The sequence below is a fragment of the Anolis sagrei genome, chromosome 12 (assembly GCF_037176765.1).
Source record: "Anolis sagrei isolate rAnoSag1 chromosome 12, rAnoSag1.mat, whole genome shotgun sequence".
NCBI lineage: Eukaryota > Metazoa > Chordata > Lepidosauria > Squamata > Dactyloidae > Anolis > Anolis sagrei.
This window is the reverse complement of record NC_090032.1, coordinates 21,426,612-21,450,109: the sequence shown is the minus strand read 5'-3', so window position 1 is coordinate 21,450,109 and position 23,498 is coordinate 21,426,612. Positions and strand designations below refer to the sequence as shown.

The following is a 23,498-nucleotide window of genomic DNA, read 5'->3' as shown; positions in this document are numbered from 1 at the left end:
AACCCAAAGGTTCAAAGCCCGGGTCGGAGTGAGCTCCCGACTGTCAATCCCAGCTCACTGTTGACCTAAGCAGTCTGAAAATTTGTGACTTTGAGTGATGAAGTATTTCCTCATTCTTTTGCACGCCGCTGGCAGGTTTTATGTCATCGTAAGTTAGTTAAATTAGCCAAAGGTTCAAAGCCCGGGTTGGAGTGAGCTCCCGACTGTCAATCCCAGCTCACTGTTGACCTAAGCAGTTTGAAAATTTGTGACTTTGAGTGATGAAGTATTTCCTCATTCTTCTGCACGCCGCTGGAAGGTTTTATGTCGTCGTAAGTTAGTTAAATTAGCCAAAGGTTCAAAGCCTGGGTCGGAGTGAGCTCCCGACTGTCAAGCCCAGCTCACTGTTAACCTAAGCAGTTCGAAAATTTGTGACTCAAGTACTCTGATGGAGCACTTCCTCATTCTTCTGCATGCAGCTGGAAGGTTTTATGTCGTCGTAAGTTAGTTAATTTAGCCAAAGGTTCAAAGCCCGGGTCAGAGTGAGCTCCCGAGTGTCAGGCCCAGCTCACTGTTGACCTAAGCCATTCGAAAATTTGTGACTTTGAGTGATGGAGTACTTCCTCATTCTTCTGCATGCCGCTGGAAGGTTTTATGCCGTCGTAAGTTAGTTAAATTAGCCAAAGGTTCAAAGCCCGGGTCGGAATGAGCTCCCGACTGTCAAGCCCAGCTCACTGTTGACCTAAGCAGTTCGAAAATTTGTGACTCTGAGTGATGGAGTACCTCCTCATTCTTTTGCATGCCGCCGTAAGTTAGTTAAATTTCCTACTGTCTTTCAGGCTGCATAGGTCAACCGTAAGCTAGACTATTAATGGTCGGGAGTCGGGAGCTCACTCCAACCCGGGCTGGCTTCGAACTCGTTCCTACCTACCTGTCTACCTATTCATCTATCAATAGAATCAATCTATTTGTCAATCAGTATAATCTCCCTCCCTGCCTATTGATCTCTCCCTTGACATACGCACATATCCTTCGTATACAGACATGAAATGGAGCCATATACCTGTGAGCATCAGAAGGTGTAGGGCCAAGGGGGGACGACCCATGCCTCCTTTGGGGGGGATGGATGGATAGACGGACGGGCGGATGGACGTGGCCGGACTCGTCCTCCTTCCTTCCTTCTCTCCCTGCCTATTGATCTCTCCCTCGCCATACGCACATATCCTTCGTATACAGACATGAAATCGAGCCGTATACCTGTGACCATCAGAAGGTGTAGGGCCAAGGGGGGCCGACCCATGCCTCCTTTGGAGGGGTTGGATGGACGGATGGACGTGGCCGAACTTGTCCTCCTTCCTTCCTTCCCTCCCTGCCTATTGATCTCTCCCTCGCCATACGCACATATCCTTCGTATACAGACATGAAATCGAGCCGCATACCTGTGAGCATCAAGGTGTAGGGCCAAGGGGGGGCCGACCCATGCCTCCTTTGGAGGGGTTGGATGGACAGATGGACGTGGCCGAACTTGTCCTCCTTCCTTCCTTCCCTCCCTGCCTATTGATCTCTCCCTCGACATACGCACATATCCTTCGTATACAGACATGAAATCGAGCCGTATACCCGTGAGCATCAGAAGGTGTAGGGCCAAGGGGGGACGACCCATGCCTCCTTTGGGGGGGATGGATGGACAGACGGACGGGTGGATGGACGTGGCCGGACTCGTCCTCCTTCCTTCCTTCCCTCCCTGCCTATTGATCTCTCCCTCGACATACGCACATATCCTTCGTATACAGACATGAAATCGAGCCGTATACCTGTGAGCATCAGAAGGTGTAGGGCCAAGGAGGGCCGACCCATGCCTCCTTTGGGGGGGATGGATGGACAGACGGACGGGTGGATGGACGTGGCCGGACTCGTCCTCCTTCCTTCCTTCCCTCCCTGCCTATTGATCTCTCCCTCGACATACGCACATATCCTTCGTATACAGACATGAAATCGAGCCGTATACCTGTGAGCATCAGAAGGTGTAGGGCCAAGGGGGGACGACCCATGCCTCCTTTGGGGGGGATGGATGGACAGACGGACGGGTGGATGGACGTGGCCGGACTCGTCCTCCTTCCTTCCTTCCCTCCCTGCCTATTGATCTCTCCCTCGACATACGCACATATCCTTCGTATACAGACATGAAATCGAGCCGTATACCTGTGAGCATCAGAAGGTGTAGGGCCAAGGGGGGACGACCCATGCCTCCTTTGGGGGGGATGGATGGACAGACGGACGGGTGGATGGACGTGGCCGGACTCGTCCTCCTTCCTTCCTTCCCTCCCTGCCTATTGATCTCTCCCTCGACATACGCACATATCCTTCGTATACAGACATGAAATCGAGCCGTATACCTGTGAGCATCAGAAGGTGTAGGGCCAAGGGGGGACGACCCATGCCTCCTTTGGGGGGGATGGATGGACAGACGGACGGGTGGATGGACGTGGCCGGACTCGTCCTCCTTCCTTCCTTCCCTCCCTGCCTATTGATCTCTCCCTCGACATACGCACATATCCTTCGTATACAGACATGAAATCGAGCCGTATACCTGTGAGCATCAGAAGGTGTAGGGCCAAGGGGGGACGACCCATGCCTCCTTTGGGGGGGATGGATGGACAGACGGACGGGTGGATGGACGTGGCCGGACTCGTCCTCCTTCCTTCCTTCCCTCCCTGCCTATTGATCTCTCCCTCGACATACGCACATATCCTTCGTATACAGACATGAAATCGAGCCGTATACCTGTGAGCATCAGAAGGTGTAGGGCCAAGGGGGGCCGACCCATGTCTCCTTTGGGGGGGATGGATGGACAGACGGACGGGCGGATGGACGTGGCCGGACTCGTCCTCCTTCCTTCCCTCCCTGCCTATTGATCTCTCCCTCGACATACGCACATATCCTTCGTATACAGACATGAAATCGAGCCGTATACCTGTGAGCATCAGAAGGTGTAGGGCCAAGGGGGGACGACCCATGCTCCAGACGGATGGACGGGCAGGCAGATGGACGTGGCTGGACTTCTCCTCCTTCCTTCCTTCCTCCTTTCTTCCTTTCTCCTCGGCCAGCCCGTATCCTCTGTCTGTCCGGCGGCCGGCCGGCGGGACCTTTTCCTGGCCCGCTTCCCCTTCTTTCCTCCCCTTTTTTTGCCCATTGGCTGCTAAAAATACTCGGAGGAACCCGGCCCTCGCCTTCCCGCCTCTCCCTTCTGCCTGGGATGAATCCACCCACCGGCCAGGGAGGAAAAACAGAGCAGGAATTTAGGCACACATATATATATATACACACACACATACCATATAGACATCTCAAAAAGGAATGCCGATATATACATACGTATATATACAGTATAAACATTTCCAAAAGAAACGCTGATATATACATACCGTACACATACTGTATATATACACTTCAAAAAGAAATGCTGATATATACATATGTATACGTGCTGTATATACATTTCAAAAAAGAAACGCCGCTATATACATACGTATACGTACCGTACATGCATTTCAAAAAAGAGATGCCTATAGATACGTATATGTACTGTATATATACATTCCAAAAAGAAATGTCCATATATACATACGTATACATACCGTATATAAATTTCAAAAAGAAATGCTGATATATACATACGTATACATACCGTAGATGCATTTAAAAATAGAAATGCTGATAAATACATATGTATACATACCGTATATATACATTCCAAAAAGAAATGTCGATATATACACACGTATACGTACCGTACATACATTTCAAAAAGAAATGCTGATATATACATACGTATACATACCGTATATATACATTCCAAAAAGAAATGCTGATATATACATATGTATACATACCATATATACATTCCAAAAAGAAATGTCGATATATACATACATATACGTACTGTATATACATTTCAAAAAAGAAATGTCGATTATATATACGTATACGTACTGTATATACATTTCAAAAAGAAGTGTCGATATATACATACGTATACATGCTGTATATACATTTCAAAAAAGAATGCCAATATATACATACATTTCCAAAAGGAATGCTAATATATACATACGTATACGTACCGTACATACATTTCAAAAAGAAATGCTGATATATACATACGTATACATACTGTATATATACATTTCAAAAAAGAAACGCCAATATATACAAACATTTCCAAAAGAAATGCCAATATATACATACGTATACATACTGTATATATACATTTCAAAAAAGAAATGTCGATATATACATACTTATACGTACTGTATATACATTTCCAAAAGAAACGCCGATATATACATACCATACACATACTGTATATATACATTTCAGAAAGAAATACCGATATATACATACGTATACGTACCATATATACATTTCAAAAAGAAATGCTGATATATAAATATGTATACATACTGTATATATATTTCAAAAAAGAAATGTCGATATAAACATAAATACATACTTTATATATACATACTTTATATATACATTTCAAAAAAGAAACGCCTATATATACACACGTATGCCAATATATGCATATTGTATATACATTTTAAAAAAGGAAGGCAATAATTCTGTATTCAACGGCCTGTGAGCATGTGCAGAGTTCTAAGTCACAGACTAGGTTCTTAAACATACAAATTAATATTAATATTAATAATAATATATTATTAATTTGAAATAATAATAATAATAATAATAATACATTATTATTATTATTGAGAAAGTATGGACTTCAAAGTGGCAATAATTCTGTATTCGATGGCTTGTGAGCATGTGCAGAGTTCTAAGTTACAGGCTGGAGTCTTAAACATACAATTTAATATTATTATTAATAATAATATATTATTATTAATATTATTATCATTAATAATAATAATAATAGTAATATATTATTATTATTATTATTATTATTATTGAGAAAGTATGGACTTCAAAGTGGCAATAATTCCGTATTCGACGGCCTCTGAGCATGCGCAGAGAGCTAAGTCACACAATAGGATCTTAAACAGACAAAATAGTAATAATAATAATAATAATAATAATAATAATATATTATTATTATTATTATTATTGAGAAAGTATGGACTTCAAAGTGGCAATAATTCCGTATTCGACGGCCTGTGAGCATGCGCAGAGAGCTAAGTCACACAATAGGATCTTAAACATACAAAGTAATAATAATAATAATAATAATAATAATAATATATTATTATTATTATTATTACTATTATTGAGAAAGTATGGACTTCAAAGTGGCAATAATTCCGTATTTGACGGCCTGTGAGCATGCGCAGAGTTCTAAGTCACACAATAGGATCTTAAACATACAAAATAATAATAATAATAATAATAATATATTATTATTATTATTATTGACAAAGTATGGACTTTAAAGTGGCAATAATTCCGTATTTGACGGCCTCTGAGCATGCGCAGAGTTCTAAGTCACACGATAGGGTCTTAAACATACAAAGTAATAATAATAATAATAATAATATATTATTATTATTATTATTATTATTATTATTATTGAGAAAGTATGGACTTCAAAGTGGCAATAATTCCGTATTCGACGGCCTCTGAGCATGCACAGAGTTCTAAGTCACACAATAGGATCTTAAACATACAAATTAATAATAATAATAATAATAATATATTATTATTATTATTATTATTGAGAAAGTATGGACTTCAAAGTGGCAATAATTCCGTATTCGACGGCCTCTGAGCATGCACAGAGTTCTAAGTCACACAATAGGATCTTAAACATACAAATTAATAATAATAATAATAATAATATATTATTATTATTATTATTATTGAGAAAGTATGGACTTCAAAGTGGCAATAATTCCGTATTCGACGGCCTCTGAGCATGTGCAGAGTTCTAAGATACAGGCTGGAGTCTTAAACATACAAAGTAGTAATAGTAGTAGTAGTAATAATAATAGAGAAAATAGGGCTCTTATTTACTTTAAATTTGGAGCAATGCCGAATGCAATGGGATTATGACTATGATGTTTACTTCTCGACTTGGAAATCCTCTTTATATGAATCCGGGCTTGCAATCGTCTTCGCCTTCTCTGCTGCAGCATCGTGTTTCCGGCTCGTCTGCAATCGTCCGAAGCCACGGGGAGGAATCCAAAGGCGACCTTAGCGTGCGTTTGGATCAAAACACTTTCTGGCTTTCGTCCCTCGGCGGCCACAAAAATGGCAAATGATAGGCTTCCGCGAGGCGGCCGTAAGCGGAACCGTCAATTAGGGAATTGGATTTGCAAAAGAAAGAAAAGAAAAAAAGGATGCAAAAATAGAGCTGGGGCTCGTTAGCCATATGAGTCCAACGTGGAGATAACACTATTGGCAGAAATGGAAGAAGAAGGAGGAGAAGTAGAAGGAGAAAAAGGAAAAGAAAGAAGACAAAGAGGAAGAGGAGAAGAAGGAAAAGGAAAAGAGAGAAGACAAACAAGAAGAGGAGAAAGAAGAGAAAGTAGGATGAAGAAGACAAAGAAGAAGAGGAAGAGAAGGAAGAAGACAACAAGAAGAAGAAACAGAGGAAGAAGAAGAAAAAGAAAAGAAGAGAAAGAAGAGAAAGTAGAAGAGGATGAAGAAGAGAAAGAAAACAATTAGGAGGAGGAGGAGGAGCAAAAAGAGGAAAGAAGACAAAGAAGAAGAGGAAGAGAAGGAAGAAGACAATAACAAGAAGAAACAGAGGAAGAAGAAAAAAAGAGGAGGAGGAAGAAAAAGAAAAGAAGAGAAAGTAAAAGAGGATGAAGAAGAGAAAGAAAACAATGAAGAAGAGGGGGAGGAAAAAAGAAAGAAGACAAAGACAAAGAAGAAGAGGAGAAGAAGGAAAAGGAAAAGAGAGAAGACAAACAAGAAGAGGACCAAGAGGAGAAAGAAGAGAAAGTAGGACGAAGAAGACAAAGAAGAAGAGGAAGAGAAGGAAGAAGACAACAACAAGAAGAAACAGAGGAAGAAGAGAAAAAAGAGGAGGAAGAAGAAAAAGAAAAGAAGAGAAAGAAGAGAAAGTAGAAGAGGATGAAGAAGAGAAAGAAAACAATGAAGAGGAGGAGGAAGAGAAAAAAGAAAAGAAAGAAGATAAACAAGAAGAGGAAGAAGAGGAGCAAGAAGAAGAGGAGGAGCAAAAAGAGAAAAGAAGACAAAGAAGAGGAGGAAGAGAAGAAGACAAAAAGAAGAAACAGAAGAAGAAGAGAAAGAAAAAAAAGTAGAAGATGAAGAAGAGAAAAAGAAAAAAGAGAGGAAAGAAGAGGAGGTCAAAAGAAAATGAAAAAGAGGAAGAGGAAAGAAGAAGAGGAAGAGAAAGAAAAGGAAGAGGAAGAAGAGTAGGAAGAAGACAACAACATGAAAAGGAAGAAAATAAAGAATAGGAAGAAGAGAATGAAGAAAAATAAGAAAAAGGAAGAAGAAACAAAGAAAGAAGAGGAGGTTAAAAGAAAAAAATGGAAAAGAAGGGGAAGGGGAAAGAAGAGGAGGAAGAGAAAGAAGACGACAAAAAGAAGAAAACAAAGAAGAGGGGAAAGAGAAGGAAGAGGAAGAGTAGAAAGAAGACACGAGGAAGAGAAGGAGGAAGAGAAGGAAAAGGAAGAGGAAGAGAAGGGAGAAGACACAAAGAAGAAGAAAATAAAGAAGAGAAAGAAGAGAAAGAGAAAAAAGAAGATGATGAAGAAGAGGAAAAGGAAGAAGAAAAAGAAGAAGAAAAACAAAAAGAGAAACAAGAGGACGAAGAAGAGGAAAAGGAAGAAGAAGAGAGAGAAGAGGAGGAGGAGAATGAAGAAGAGGAGGAAGAAAAAAGAAGAGAAAGAAGAGGAGAAGGAAGAAGAAGAGAAGGAAGAGGAAGAGAAGGAAGAAGACAAGAAGAAGAAAACAAAGAAGAGTAAGAAAAGGAGGAAGAGAAGGAAGAGGAAGAAGAGGAAAAAACAAAGAAGAGGAAGTCGAGAAAGAAAAGAGAAAGAGAAGAAAAAGATGATGAAGAGGAAGAAGAGGAAAAAGAAGAGGAATAATTATTATTCCTGTTGTGCAAGAGCGCCCCCTTGTGGCCGTGTGCCGGTACTGGACCTTTGGCTTCAATGTTATGAGTCCATAATGAGGGCGACTAGAAAAGTAAATGGTCGGGAGACTGAGAACACAGCAATCTGGGAAACATAGTTTGGGAAGACAGCCCCCCCCCCCCGGGGCAGAGAATGCAAAGGCCCTGCCCTCAACTACATTTCCCAGAATGCATTTCTCATCATCGGAAAGCCCCAATGAGAAGCACCAGCCGTCAGTCTAATAATAATACATAAAACGACTGAATCTCAAAGAGGACTAAAGTAAGTAAGTAATAGTATAAATCTGTGACCCTGTGGCAGAGAATGTAAAGGCCCTGCCCTTAACTACATTTCCCAGAATGCAATGCCCATCATCGGAAAGCCCCAATGAGTAGCACCAGCCGTCAGTCTAATAATAATACATAAAATGATTGATCTGCAAAGAGGACCAAAGTAAGTAATAGTATAAATTTGTGACCCTGCCCTCAACTACATTTCCCAGAATGCATTGCTCATCATCGGAAAGCCCCAATGAGAAGCACCAGCCGTCAGTCTAATAATATACATAAAATGATTGAATCTGCAAAGAGAACTAAAGTACGTAATAGTATAAATCTGTGCCGCCTATGGCAGAGAATGCAAAAGGCCCTGCCCTCAACTACATTTCCCAGAATGCAGTGCTCAGCATTGGAAAGAACCCACCGAGCAGCACCAGCCATCAGCCTAATAATAATACGTAAAATGATTGAATCTGCAAAGAGGACCAAAGTAAGTAATAGTATAAATTTGTGAACCTGTGGCAGACCATGCAAAAGGACCTGCCCTCAACTACATTTCCCAGAATGCAATGCTCAGCATCGGAAAGCCCCAATGAGCAACACCAGCCGTCAGCCTAATAATAATACGTAAAATGATTGAATCTGCAAAGAGGACCAAAGTAAGTAATAGTATAAATTTGTGACCCTGTGGCAGACCATGCAAAAGGACCTGCCCTCAACTACATTTCCCAGAATGCAATGCTCAGCATCGGAAAGCCCCAATGAGCAACACCAGGCGTCAGTCTAATAATAAATAAAATGATTGAATCTGCAAAGAGAACTAAAGTAAGTAATAGTATAAATTTGTGACCCTGTGGCAAAGCATGCAAAAGGCCCTGCCCTCAACTACATTTCCCAGAATGCAGTGCTTAGCATTGGAAAGCCCCAATGAGCAGTGTAATAATAATACATAAAATAAATGAATCTGCAAAGAGGACTAATGTAAGTAATAGTATAAATCTGTGCCACCTATGGCAAAGAATGCAAAAGGCCCTGCCCTCAACTACATTTCCCAGAATGCATTGCTCATCATCAGAAAGCCCCAATGAGTAGCACCAGGCGTCAGTCTAATAATAATACATAAAATAATTGAATATGCAAAGAGGACTAGAATAAGTAATAGTATAAATCTGTGACCCTGTGGCAAAGAATGCAAAAGGCCCTGCCCTCAACTACATTTCCCAGAATGCAGTGCTCATCATCGGAAAGCCCCAATGAGCAGTACCAGCCGTATGTCTAATAATAATACCTAAAATTATTGAATCTGCAAAGAGGACTAAAGTAAGTAATTGTATAAATCTGTGACCCTGTGGCAGAGAATGCAAAAGGCCCTGCCCTCAACTACATTTCCCAGAATGCAGTACTTAGCATTGGAAAGCCCCAATGAGCAGTGTAATAATAATACATAAAATTATTGAATCTGCAAAGAGGAGTAAATAGTATAAATCTGTGACCCTGTGGCAGAGAATGCAAAAGGCCCTGCCCTCAACTACATTTCCAAAAATGCAATGTTCAGCATCGGAAAGCCCCAATGAGCAGTTTAATAATAATACATAAAATTATTGAATCTGCAAAGAGGACTAAAGTAAGTAATAGTATAAATCTGTGCCTCCTGTGGCAGAGAATACAAAAGGCCCTGCCCTCAACTACATTTCCCAGAATGCAGTACTTAGCATTGGAAAGCCCCAATGAGCAGTGTAATAATAATACATAAAATTATTGAATCTGCAAAGAGGACTAAAGTAAGTAATAGTATAAATCTGTGCCTCCTGTGGCAGAGAATACAAAAAGCCCTACCCTCAACTACATTTCCTAGAATGCAGTGCTTAGCATTGGAAAGCCCCAATGAGCAGCACCAACCGTCAGTCTAGTAATAATAATACATAAAATTATTGAACCTGCAAAGAGGACTAAAGTAAGTAATAGTATAAATCTGTGACCCTGTGGCAGAGCATGCAAAAGGACCTGACCTCAACTACATTTCCCATAATGCACTGCTCATCGTCAGAAAGCCCCAATGAGAAGCACCAGCCGTCAGTCTAATAATAATACATAAAACGATTGAATCTCAAAGAGGACTAAAGTAAGTAAGTAATAGTATAAATCTGTGACCCTGTGACAGAGAATGCAAAAGGCCCTGCCCTCAACTACATTTCCCAGAATGCAGTACTTAGCATTGGAAAGTCACAATGAGCAGTGTAATAATAATACATAAAATTATTGAATCTGCAAAGAGGACTAAAGTAAGTAATAGTATAAATCTGTGCCTCCTGTGGCAGAGAATGCAAAAGGCCCTGCCCTCAACTACATTTCCCAGAATGCAGTGCTCAGCATCGGAAAGCCCCAACGAGCAGCACTAGCCGTTAGTCTAATAATACGTAAAATGATTGAATCTGCAAAGAGGACCAAAGTAAGTAATAGTATAAATTTGTGACCCTGTGGCAGACCATGCAAAAGGACCTGCCCTCAACTACATTTCCCAGAATGCAATGCTCAGCATCGGAAAGCCCCAATGAGCAACACCAGGCGTCAGTCTAATAATAAATAAAATGATTGAATCTGCAAAGAGAACTAAAGTAAGTAATAGTATAAATTTGTGACCCTGTGGCAAAGCATGCAAAAGGCCCTGCCCTCAACTACATTTCCCAGAATGCAGTGCTTAGCATTGGAAAGCCCCAATGAGCAGTGTAATAATAATACATAAAATAAATGAATCTGCAAAGAGGACTAATGTAAGTAATAGTATAAATCTGTGCCACCTATGGCAAAGAATGCAAAAGGCCCTGCCCTCAACTACATTTCCCAGAATGCATTGCTCATCATCAGAAAGCCCCAATGAGTAGCACCAGGCGTCAGTCTAATAATAATACATAAAATAATTGAATATGCAAAGAGGACTAGAATAAGTAATAGTATAAATCTGTGACCCTGTGGCAAAGAATGCAAAAGGCCCTGCCCTCAACTACATTTCCCAGAATGCAGTGCTCATCATCGGAAAGCCCCAATGAGCAGTACCAGCCGTATGTCTAATAATAATACCTAAAATTATTGAATCTGCAAAGAGGACTAAAGTAAGTAATTGTATAAATCTGTGACCCTGTGGCAGAGAATGCAAAAGGCCCTGCCCTCAACTACATTTCCCAGAATGCAGTACTTAGCATTGGAAAGCCCCAATGAGCAGTGTAATAATAATACATAAAATTATTGAATCTGCAAAGAGGAGTAAATAGTATAAATCTGTGACCCTGTGGCAGAGAATGCAAAAGGCCCTGCCCTCAACTACATTTCCAAAAATGCAATGTTCAGCATCGGAAAGCCCCAATGAGCAGTGTAATAATAATACATAAAACAATTGAATCTGCAAAGAGGAGTAAAATAAGTAATAGTATAAATCTGTGCCTCCTGTGGCAGAGAATGCATAGGCCCTGCCCTCAACTACATTTCCCAGAATGCAGTGCTCAGCATCGGAAAGCCCCAATGAGCAGTGTAATGATAATACATAAAACAATTGAATCTGCAAAGAGGAGTAAAGTAAGTAATAGTATAAATCTGTGCCTCCTGTGGCAGAGAATGCAAAAGGCCCTGCCCTCAACTACATTTCCCAGAATGCAGTGCTCAGCATCGGAAAGCCCCAATGAGCAGTGTAATGATAATACATAAAACAATTGAATCTGCAAAGAGGAGTAAAGTAAGTAATAGTATAAATCTGTGCCTCCTGTGGCAGAGAATGCAAAAGGCCCTGCCCTCAACTACATTTCCCAGAATGCAGTGCTCAGCATCGGAAAGCCCCAATGAGCAGTGTAATGATAATACATAAAACAATTGAATCTGCAAAGAGGAGTAAAGTAAGTAATAGTATAAATTTGTGACCCTGTGGCAGACCATGCAAAAGGACCTTACCTCAACTACATTTCCCAGAATGCAATGCTCAGCATCGGAAAGCCCCAATGAGCAGTGTAATAATAATACATAAAATAAGTGAATCTGCAAAGAGGACTAAAGTAAGTAATGGTATAAATCTGTTCCACCTATGGCAGAGAATGCAAAAGGCCCTGCCCTCAACTACATTTCCCAGAATGCAATGCTCAGCATCGGAAAGCCCCAATGAGCAGTTTAATAATAATACATAAAATAATTGAATCTGCAAAGAGGACTAGAATAAGTAATAGTATAAATCTGTGACCCTGTGGCAGAGCATGCAAAAGGCCCTGCCCTCAACTACATTTCCCAGAATGCAGTGCTCAACATTAGAAAGCCCCAATGAGCAGCCTGGCTTAAGTGGCTGGAGCGTCCACCGTGGCGCTCCCTTCGTCCACAGGCGGCATCTCGAGGTGCTGGCTGACCCCTGTGTCTCCAATCGTGGCCTTTCCCTCTGGCTCGTGGACGTTTTTCTCGGCCTTCCCCAGGACGGCGGCCAGCTGTGCCCAGAAGAAGACCTGTCGCCCAGGTTCAGCCGGCCACTCCAGATAGGTCTTGGCGCTGAGTAGCTTGCGCAGCTTGCAGAACTTGCGGGGCAGGGCGCGGGGGTCGACGGCCTCCTTGACCACCAGTACCACGTCCTCAAAACCCAGCCCCACGGCCCGCTGGTGAGCAAAGTAGAGCTCGTAGTTGCACCAGTCGCTGTCCACGAAGCTGCGGGACAGCACGAAGACCACCTTGCGGCTGCGCTCGATGCTGTCGACGATGTTGTCGATGACCCAGCGGCCAGGAGTGAAGTCCCGCTCGTGGACACAGATCCGGTAAGGTGGCCGGGTGGCCTCCAGCCTCATCAGCAACTCCTTCCTCACCCAGTCGGCGTCCGAGCAGCTGTAGGAGATGAAGGCGTGGTAAGTGAAGTTGCGCGAAGGTTGACTGGATGGGTGGCCGGAGCGGTACTTGGACCGGACGATGCGGAACGTGGCCCGCAGGTACCACGGGACGTCGAAGCGCCAACATAGTAATGTGGCGGCCCCCACCACGGCGGCCGTGAGCGAGACGGCGATGGCCACCACAAGCGTGACGTCACACTCGGTGGCCCATGGGGCGTAATCCGCCACCGGCGTGTCCAGGAGGTGTTCGGGGTGGTAACACGTCCAGCCCTCCGGCCAGTCCGTTATGGTCAGCTTCCCCTTCGATAGAGCCTCCCGGAGGAAACTGTGCAATTCACATTCACAATGATAGGGATTGTTGCCGGCTTGGAGTCGCGCCAACCGAGGCATGTTGGCGAACGAGCCTCGCCCGATGGCCCCGAAGGAGTTGCCGTCCACCGCCAGGACTTCCAAACTCGGACCTTTCCACGCCGTCGGGATGAACTTGAGCTTGTTGCCGCTCAAAAGAAGTTCTCGGAGGTCGACGGCGGCTTCGAAATAACTCATTTCGAGCCGCTCGAGTTGCGAGTGGGAGAGGTCGAGGAAGCGCAACGTGACGGGTAAACACCGGAATATTTCCATCGTTGTCACCGCGTTGTAGGCCAGACTCAGCCAAACGAGCGCGGGGCTCCAACGGCACGGCGAGCCACCACCGTTGTCGTTGCCGATTTGGTTGTGCCTCAAATCCAAGACGGATAAACGCGGCCAAGCGGCGGTCAATCTGGACACCGTTCGGAGGCGGATCAATCGGTTGTAGCTCACGTTGAACTCTTCCAATTTGGGTACGACAACCTCGTAGGAGCATCCCTCGTTGTAGATGTATTCGTCGAGCAGCCGGTTGTTGGAGATGTTGAGCACGACGACGTTGCGCATCTCCTTCCAGGCGTCGCACGGGACGAAGTTGAAGTTGACGTTGAGTATGGACACATAGCTCACGCCGGCGAACCACGTGAAGGTCCAATCGAAGCGCAAAATGTCCGGGTTGCTGATGTCCTTCAGCACTAAGCTTCTTAAGGTCAAGTTAGTGATGCCCACGTCCGGCTTCGCCCATTGTGGCGACCGAGCGAAATCAATGGCGATGAAGGAGAGGTCCCGGATTGTGGATTTCTGGACGTTGAGTAGGACCAAACGGAGCAAGTTCTCGTTGAATTTTCCTCGGAAGAAGACCAGCTCGCGTGCGCCGACATGCGGCAAGTTAGAAAAGATGTCTGCCAGCTGGGTGTAATAGGTGAACTCGAAGAGGTTGCGAAAGCGCAAGTAGCGCAAGGGCTTCCCCCACAAATCTCTCAGCATTCGGGGCAAGGCGTTGGGGTTGCTGTCCAATGCGATGTCGCACCACAAGGACTCCGTCGTCAGCGTAGCGAAGGCTCCCGGTTGGTACTCCGTCAAGCTCGAGGCGGTCTTCAGCGCAAACTTCTTCAACGGGATGTCCGCCAATGCTCGGAAATCCTCGCCGCCGACCGTCGAGATGGCCGGACCCCCCATGGAAAGCTCCTCCAGGTTGGCCAAGCCGCTGAAGACGCCGTCCAAGGCCGAGCGGGGATACAAGTTGTTGGACATGGACAACACCTTCAGGCTCTTGAGGTCCTTCAACGCATTCGACGGGATCGTCAGCAACGAGTTGTTGAAGAGGTCCAACTGCTCCAACAACAAGTTGGACGCGAAGGCGGTGTCGTCGATGTACGAGAGGTCGTTGTAGCGCAAATCGAGGCTTTTGAGGCGAGTCAGGGCTGCGAAATCCCCGGCGGAGATGCGCCGGATCTTGTTGTAGGACAAGTCCAAGGCTTCCAGAGTTTCCGGGAGGTCTGGAGGAACCCGGAGTAGGTTCCGGCCCCGACAGGAAGCCCACCCTGGAGAAGAGACCGGGCAGTCAGAAGGAACGGGTGCGCGGGACAATCGGGGCACGAGCAGGAGAAGGAGCAAGAGGGGGACCCGGGCCCCACACATGGCATCGCCCTTCTTGCCTGAGGTAGGGCCCGCCCTGCAAGAAAACCATCATCATCATCATCCTCACATCATCATCATCCTCCCTTCTCTACCCTTCTTTCGCTCTCTCCTTTCCTCCTTCTTTCCCTCCTTCTCTCGTTCCTTCCTTCTCTACCCTTCTTTCTTTCTCTCCTTCTCTCATTCCTTCCTTCTCTACCCTTCTTTCTTTCTCTCCTTCTCTCGTTCCTTCCTTCTCTACCCTTCTTTCCCTCCTTCTCTCCTTCCTTCCTTCTCTACCCTTCTTTCTTTCTCTCCTTCCCTCCTTCTTTCCCTCTTTCTCTCCTTCCTTCTCTCCTTTCTTCCTTCTCTACCTTTCTTTCCTACTTTCTCTCCTTTCCTCCCTTTTTCCTTCCTCTTTTTCTTTCCCTTCTTCTTTCTTCCTTCCTTCTCTGTTTCTTTTCTCGCTTCCTTTGCTCTTTGGTTCCATCCTTCCTTGTCTCTTTCCTTCCTTCCCTCTTTCTTTCGTTCCTTCTCTCCTTTCTTCCCTCTTTCACTTATTTCATTCTCTCTCTCTCCTTCCTTCCTTCTCTACCTTTCTTTCTTTCCTTTCCTCCCTCCTTCTCTACTTTTTTCTTTCCTTCTCTCCTTCCCTCCTTCTTTCTCCCCCTCTTTCTCTCCCTCCTTCTCTCCTTCCTTCCTTCCCTACCTTTCTTTCTTTCCTTTCCTCCTTCCTTCTCTCCTTCCTTCTCTACCTCTTTCTTTCCTTCTCTCCTTCCCTGCTTCTTTCTCCCCCTCTTTCTCTCCCTCCTTCTCTCCTTCCTTCCTTCTCTACCTTTCTCTCTTTCCTTTCCTCCCTCTTTCTTTCCCTCCTTCTCTACCTCTTTCTTTCCTTCTCTCCTTCCCTCCTTCTTTCTCCCCCTCTTTCTCCCCTTCCTTCTCTCCTTCCTTCCTTCTCTACCCTTCTTTCCTTTCCTCCCTCTTTCTCTCCCTCCTTCTCTCCTTCCTTCTCTACCTCTTTCTTTCCTTTTCTCCTTCCCTCCTTCTTTCTCCCCCTCTTTCTCTCCCTCGTTCTCTCCTTCCTTCCTTTCTCTACCCTTCTTTCTTTCCTTCTTTATCTCCTTCCCTCCCTCTCTCCTTCCCTCCCTCCCTTTCTTTCTTTCCTTCTCTCCTTCCCTTTTTCTCCCTCCTTCTCTCCTCCCATCCTTCTCCACCCTTCCTTCCTTTCTTTCCTTCTTTCTCTCCTTCCCTCCTTCTTTCCCTTTTTCTCTCCTTCCTTCCTTCTCTCCTTTCCTCTTTCTCTCCCTCTTTCTCTCCCTCCTCCCTCCCTCCTTTCTGTGTACGTGTTTTGTGTGTGTGTATATATATGTGTGTGGTTTTACGTGTGCGTTGTATTTTTTGGTTTTTGGCCTTTTAAGTCCCTTCTGCTGTATTTTTCGGTGTTTTTATGAGTGGTGGTCACTCATTGGCCTAAGAGGTGTATTGTGTCCAAATTTGGTGTCTATTCATCCAGTGGTTTTTGAGTTCTGGTCAATGGTCAGTTGGTCTGCCTATCTATCTATCTATCTATCTATCTATCTATCTATCTATCTATCTATCTATCTAATCTATTTATTCATCTATTTATGTGTCAATATAATCGATTCATCTATCAATCTATCTATGTAGCTATCAATGTAATCTCTCAATTCTCTATTCATCTATCAGTATAATCTCTCTCTTTTCATTTCAGTATAATCTATGTATCCATCCATCAGTAATCAATCAATTCATCAGTACAATCGCTCTATCTATCTATGCATCTATCAGTATAAGATAGCTATCTAATCTAATCTATCTATCTATCTATCTTTCGATCTAATCAATCAATCTAATCTATCTAATATAATCTCTCTCTCTCTTTTCATTTCAGTATAATCTATGTATCCATCCACCTGTAATCAATCAATTCATCAGTACAATCGCTCTATCTATGCATCTATCAGTATAAGCTAGCTATCTAATCTAATCTATTGATCTAATCAATTTATCTAATCTATCTATCTAATATATTCATCTATCTATTAACCAATCAATCTAATCTATCTATCCATCTATCTGTCTAATCTATCTAGGTATCTAATCTATTCATCTATCTATGAATGTATCTAATCAATCGATTGATCTAATCTATCTATTCATCTATCTTATCTATCTAATCAATCGATCTAATCTATCCAATGTATTCATCTATCTAATAAACCAATCAGTCTAATCTATGTATTCATCTATCTATCTATCTATCTATCTATCTATCTATCTATTCATCCATCCATCCATGTGTCTAATCTATCTAATCTATCTATTTAATCTATCTTTTCTATCAATCTAATCTATCTATTTAATCAATCTATTCATCTGTCAGTCTAATCTACCTATTTATTCATCTAGCAGTGTAAACTTTCTAAATCAATTCATATCTATCTATTTATGTATCTATCTATTCATCTATCACTCTAATCAATCAATCTAATCTATCTCCTTAATCTATCTGTTCTATCAGTTTAATCTATCTATTAATCTATCAGTCTAATCTACCTATTTATTCATCTAGTAGTGTAATCTGTCTATTTAAATCAATTCATCTATCTATCTGATCTATCTCTTCATCTATCAGTCTAATCTATCAATCTAATCTATCTCTTTAATCTATCTGTTCTATCCTATATATCCATTTAATCTATCTATCAGTCTAATCAACCTATTTATTCATCTAGCAGTGTAATCTATCTAAATCAATTCATCTATCTATCTAATCTATCTATTAATCTATCTATCTATCTATCTGTTCATCTATCAATCTAATCTATCAATCTCTTTAATCTATCTGTTCTATCAGTTCAATCTATCTATTCATCTATCTATCAGTCTCAGTCTAATCTACCCAAGATATCTCATTATGCATATGCAAATTGTCCAAGAGATCCAGGATAATTTCACTGTGCATATGCAAACATCCCAAACTACCCAAAAAACCCTTTATTTGAATATGCAATTTGTCCAAGATACACGAGGAATCTCATTATGCATATGCAATTATTCCAAAATATCAAAGATTATCTCATAATGCATATGCAAATTGTCCAAGAGATCCGGGATAATTTTACTGTGCTTATGCAAATATTCCAAACTACCTCAAAAACTCTCATTTTGCATATGCAAATTGTCAAAGATACCCAACATATCTCATTATGCATATACAAATTGTCCAGGATATCCAGGATAATTTCACTGTGCATATGCAAACATCCCAAACTACCCAAAAAATCCCCCTTAATTTGCATATGCAAATTGTCCAAGATACACGAGGTATCTCATTATGCATATGCAATTATTCCAAAACAGCCAAGATTATCTCATTATGTATATGCAAATTGTCAAGAGATCCAGGACAAATAATTTCACTGTGCATATGCAAATATACCAAAAAACCCCACTCAATATGCATATGCAAATTATCCAAGACACCCATTATGCTTATGTAATTATTCCACAACATCCAAGATTATCTCATTATGCATATGCAAATTGTCCAAGTGATCCAGGATAATTTCACAGTGCATATGCAAATTCTCCAACCTACCCAATAAATAAACCCCTCAATTTGCATATGCAAATTGTCCAAGACACCCAAGGTATCTCATTATGCATATGCAATTATTCCAAAACATCCAAGTTTATCTCATTATGTATATCCAAATTGTCCAAGAGATCCAGAATAATTTCATATGCAAAAATCCCAAACTACCCCAAAAGAATCCCTCAATTTGCATATGCAAATTGTCCAAGACACCCAAGATACCTCATTAGGCATATGCAATTGTTCCAAGATCATCTCATTATGTATATGCAAATTGTCCAAGAAATCAAGGATAAATAATTTCACTGTGCATATGCAAATATTCAAAACTACCCCCCCCCCCAAAATACTCAATTTGCATATGCAAATTGTCCAAGAGATCCAGGATAATTTCATATGCAAATATCCCAAACCTCCCCAAAAGAACCCATCAATTTGCATATGCAAATTGTCCAAGAGATCCAGAAAAATATCATATGCAAACATTCCAACCTACCCAATAAATAAAACCCTCAATTTGCATATGCAAATTGTCCAAGACACCCAAGGTATCCCATTAGGTATATGCAATTATTCCAAGACATCCAAGATCATTTCATTGTGCATATGCAAATGTTCCAAACTCCCCCAGACAGTATAATTATGCATAATTATGCCAATGGCCCAAGGTCTAGCTAGGATATCTCAGTATGCATAATATGCAAATGCTGGACTACCCACCTAGGGAAGAGGTGCTGGTGGGGCCTTCCTAGGGGTGGCTCCCCCCAAAGAGAGACCCCCACCTCGGGCTCCCCGTCGACGCCTTGCAAACCCGGCAGGGGGCGTGGCCACGGGGCGGGGCCAAAGAAACGCTCCCGCTCCTCATTGGCTGCTTCCCAGGGAAGGGGGCGTTCCCTTGGCTGGAGTTGGAGAAAGTTTTCCAAATAGTGTGTGTGTGTGTGTGTATGTACATGTATCAGTCTATACCTCTTGTTAGAGTGTGTGTGTGTATATAATACACACACACTAACAAGAGGTGCAAAAGACTAACTACAACTCCCATGATTCTCATTATCATTATTATTATTATTATTATTACTATTATTATTATTATTATTACTATTAGTATATATGGAACCATGGGAATTGTAGTTGAAGTCATTTACACCTCTTGTTAGTGTGTGTGTGTGTGTGTGTATATAATACACACACACTAACAAGAGGTGCAAAAGACTAACTACAACTCCCATGATTCTCATTATTATTATTATTATTATTATTATTATTACTATTAGTATATATGGGACCATGGGAATTGTAGTTGAAGTCATTTACACCTCTTGTTAGTGTGTGTGTGTGTATATATAATACACACACACTAACAAGAGGTGCAAAAGACTTAACTACAACTCCCATGATTCTCATTCTCATTATTATTATTATTATTATTATTATTACTATTAGTATATATGGAACCATGGGAATTGTAGTTGAAGTCATTTACACCTCTTGTTAGTGTGTGTGTGTGTATATATATAATACACACACACTAACAAGAGGTGCAAAAGACTAACTACAACTCCCATGATTTTCATTATTATTATTATTATTATTACTATTAGTATATATGGGACCATGGGAATTGTAGTTGAAGTCATTTACACCTCTTGTTTGTGTGTGTGTGTATATATATAATACACACACACTAACAAGAGGTGCAAAAGACTAACTACAACTCCCATGATTCTCATTCTCATTCTCATTATTATTATTATTATTATTATTATTATTACTATTAGTATATATGGAACCATGGGAATTGTAGTTGAAGTCATTTACACCTCTTGTTAGTGTGTGTGTGTGTATATATAATACACACACACTAACAAGAGGTGCAAAAGACTAACTACAACTCCCATGATTCTCATTATTATTATTATTATTATTATTATTATTATTATTACTATTAGTATATATGGGACCATGGGAATTGTAGTTGAAGTCATTTACACCTCTTGTTAGTGTGTGTGTGTGTGTGTGTATAATACACACACACTAACAAGAGGTGCAAAAGACTAACTACAACTCCCATGATTCTCATTATTATTATTATTATTATTATTATTATTACTATTATTATTATTATTATTACTATTAGTATATATGGAACCATGGGAATTGTAGTTGAAGTCATTTACACCTCTTGTTAGTGTGTGTGTGTGTATATATATAATACACACACACTAACAAGAGGTGCAAAAGACTAACTACAACTCCCATGATTTTCATTATTATTATTATTATTATTATTACTATTAGTATATATGGGACCATGGGAATTGTAGTTGAAGTCATTTACACCTCTTGTTAGTGTGTGTGTGTGTATATATATAATACACACACACTAACAAGAGGTGCAAAAGACTAACTACAACTCCCATGATTCTCATTCTCATTCTTATTATTATTATTATTATTATTATTATTACTATTAGTATATATGGAACCATGGGAATTGTAGTTGAAGTCATTTACACCTCTTGTTAGTGTGTGTGTGTGTATATATAATACACACACACTAACAAGAGGTGCAAAAGACTAACTACAACTCCCATGATTCTCATTATTATTATTATTATTATTATTATTATTATTACTATTAGTATATATGGGACCATGGGAATTGTAGTTGAAGTCATTTACACCTCTTGTTAGTGTGTGTGTGTGTGTGTGTATAATACACACACACTAACAAGAGGTGCAAAAGACTAACTACAACTCCCATGATTCTCATTATTATTATTATTATTATTACTATTATTATTATTATTATTACTATTAGTATATATGGGACCATGGGAATTGTAGTTGAAGTCATTTACACCTCTTGTTAGTGTGTGTGTATATATAATACACACACACTAACAAGAGGTGCAAAAGACTAACTACAACTCCCATGATCCTCATTATTATTATTACTATTATTATTACTATATATATGGAACCATGGGAATTGTAGTTAAGTCGTTTACACCTCTTGTTAGAGAGAGAGAGACAGTGTGTGTGTATAATATAATACACACACACTAACAAGAGGTGCAAAAGACTAACTACAACTCCCATGATTCTCATTATTATTATTATCATTATTATTATTATTACTATTAGTATATATGGAGCCATGGGAATTGTAGTTAAGTTGTTTACACCTGTTAGAGAGAGAGTGGGAATTGTAGTTAAGTCACTTACACCTCTTGTTAGAGTGTGTGTGTGTATATATAATACACACACACTAACAAGAGGTGCAAAAGACTAACTACAACTCCCATGGTTCCATATATAATAATAATAATAATAATAATAATAATAATAATAATAATGTTATTTCTTATGGCTCGAAGCGGGTTACACACACACACACACACACACACACACATATATATATATAACGGGAGCTGTAGTTTGCATCTACACTGTTGACTTGTTGCTTTGGTCTATCCTGGGAGATGTAGTTTCCCTCCTCTTCCTCCTCCTTTTGCAGAGTAGAGAGGCCTAAGAGGTATTGGGATAATTCAGAAGCGTTATCGAATGTGCTGTTAATCTACGGAACTCCCCGCCGCAGGATGATGGCAATTCGAATGCTTTCAAAAGAGGTTTTGAGGGTGGAGGAAGGGGGTAAAGTTGGAAACTCCGAAAAGGGGCCCCCGAGGCCGGCGCTCCCTTTTCCCATTGTTTTCAGATCCAGTTCTGGTTCCAGTTAGGGCCGCATTCCTGAGCCAGTTGCAAAGACGAGGAAGGAATGTCCGGCACTGGGAAGGAGCCAAGGCCCAAAGAAAGGCTGGCCACTGGCCAAGCCTCTCCACACTGCCCTCCATGCCATTGGCACCCCGGGAGTTGTAGTTTCCCCCAGACAATGCCATTGTACCTTGGGAGTTGTAGTTTCCCCCAGACAATGCCATTGTACCTTGGGAGTTGTAGTTTCCCCCAGATAAAGTTCTGAGACCCTGGGAGCTGTAGACAATGGTATTATACCATGGGAGTTGTAGTTTTCCCCAGACAATGCCACGGGACCCTGGGAGTTCTAGTTTCCCCCAGGCAATAGTATGAGACCCTGGGAGCTGTAGTTTCCCCCAGACAATGCCATTGTACCTTGGGAGTTGTAGTTTTCCCCAGACAATGCCACAGGACCCTGGGAGTTCGAGTTTCCCCCAGGCAAAGATATGAAATCCTAGGAGCTGTAGTTTCCCCCAATGGTATTATACCATGGGAGTTGTAGTTTTCCCCAGACAATGCCTTGGGAACCTGGGAGTTCTAGTTTCCCCCAGGCAATGGTATGAGATCCTGGGAGCTGTAGTTTCCCTCAGACAATGGTATTATACCATGGGAGTTGGAGTTTTCCCCAGACAATGCCTCGGGACCCAGGGAGTTCTAGTTTCCCCCAGGCAATGATATGAAATCCTGGGAGCTGTAGTTTCCCCCAACAGTATTATACCATGGGAGTTGTAGTTTTCCCCAGACAATGCCTCGGGAACCTTGGGAGTTGTAGTTTTCCCCAGGTAATGCCATGAGAACCTGGGAATTCTTGTTTCCCCCAGGCAATGGTATTATACTATGGAAGTTCTAGTTTCCCCCCAGCAATGGTATTATACCATGGGAGTTGTAGTTTTCCCCAGACAATGCCATTGTAACTTGGGAGTTGTAGTTTCCCCCAGACAATGGTATGAGACCCGGG

General features: G+C 41.7%; 2 protein-coding genes across 3 annotated transcripts in view; both read right to left on the bottom strand.

Annotated features, from left to right (window-relative positions):
* The window catches only part of ITGA10 (integrin subunit alpha 10), a 64,602-nt gene extending 61,360 nt beyond the window's left edge, over positions 1-3,242 (bottom strand). The window contains exon 1 of one of the 2 annotated variants that reach the window (XM_067472564.1): positions 2,954-3,242. In XM_067472564.1, coding sequence (XP_067328665.1) covers positions 2,954-2,996 — 43 coding nt within the window. In that variant the 5' untranslated portion in view covers positions 2,997-3,242. Of the gene's footprint in view, positions 1-1,042; positions 1,082-2,953 lie in introns of those variants that run through there. The other variant, XM_067472565.1, reaches the window with a different exon arrangement.
* A 9,189-nt stretch (positions 3,243-12,431) lies between these two features.
* On the bottom strand, positions 12,432-15,214 carry LOC132764034 (toll-like receptor 2). The gene has a single exon (XM_060757847.2). It carries the CDS (start codon positions 15,190-15,192, stop codon positions 12,673-12,675), a length of 2,520 nt encoding a protein of 839 aa, XP_060613830.2. The 5' UTR covers positions 15,193-15,214; the 3' UTR covers positions 12,432-12,672.
* Between the last annotated feature and the right edge of the window lie 8,284 nt (positions 15,215-23,498).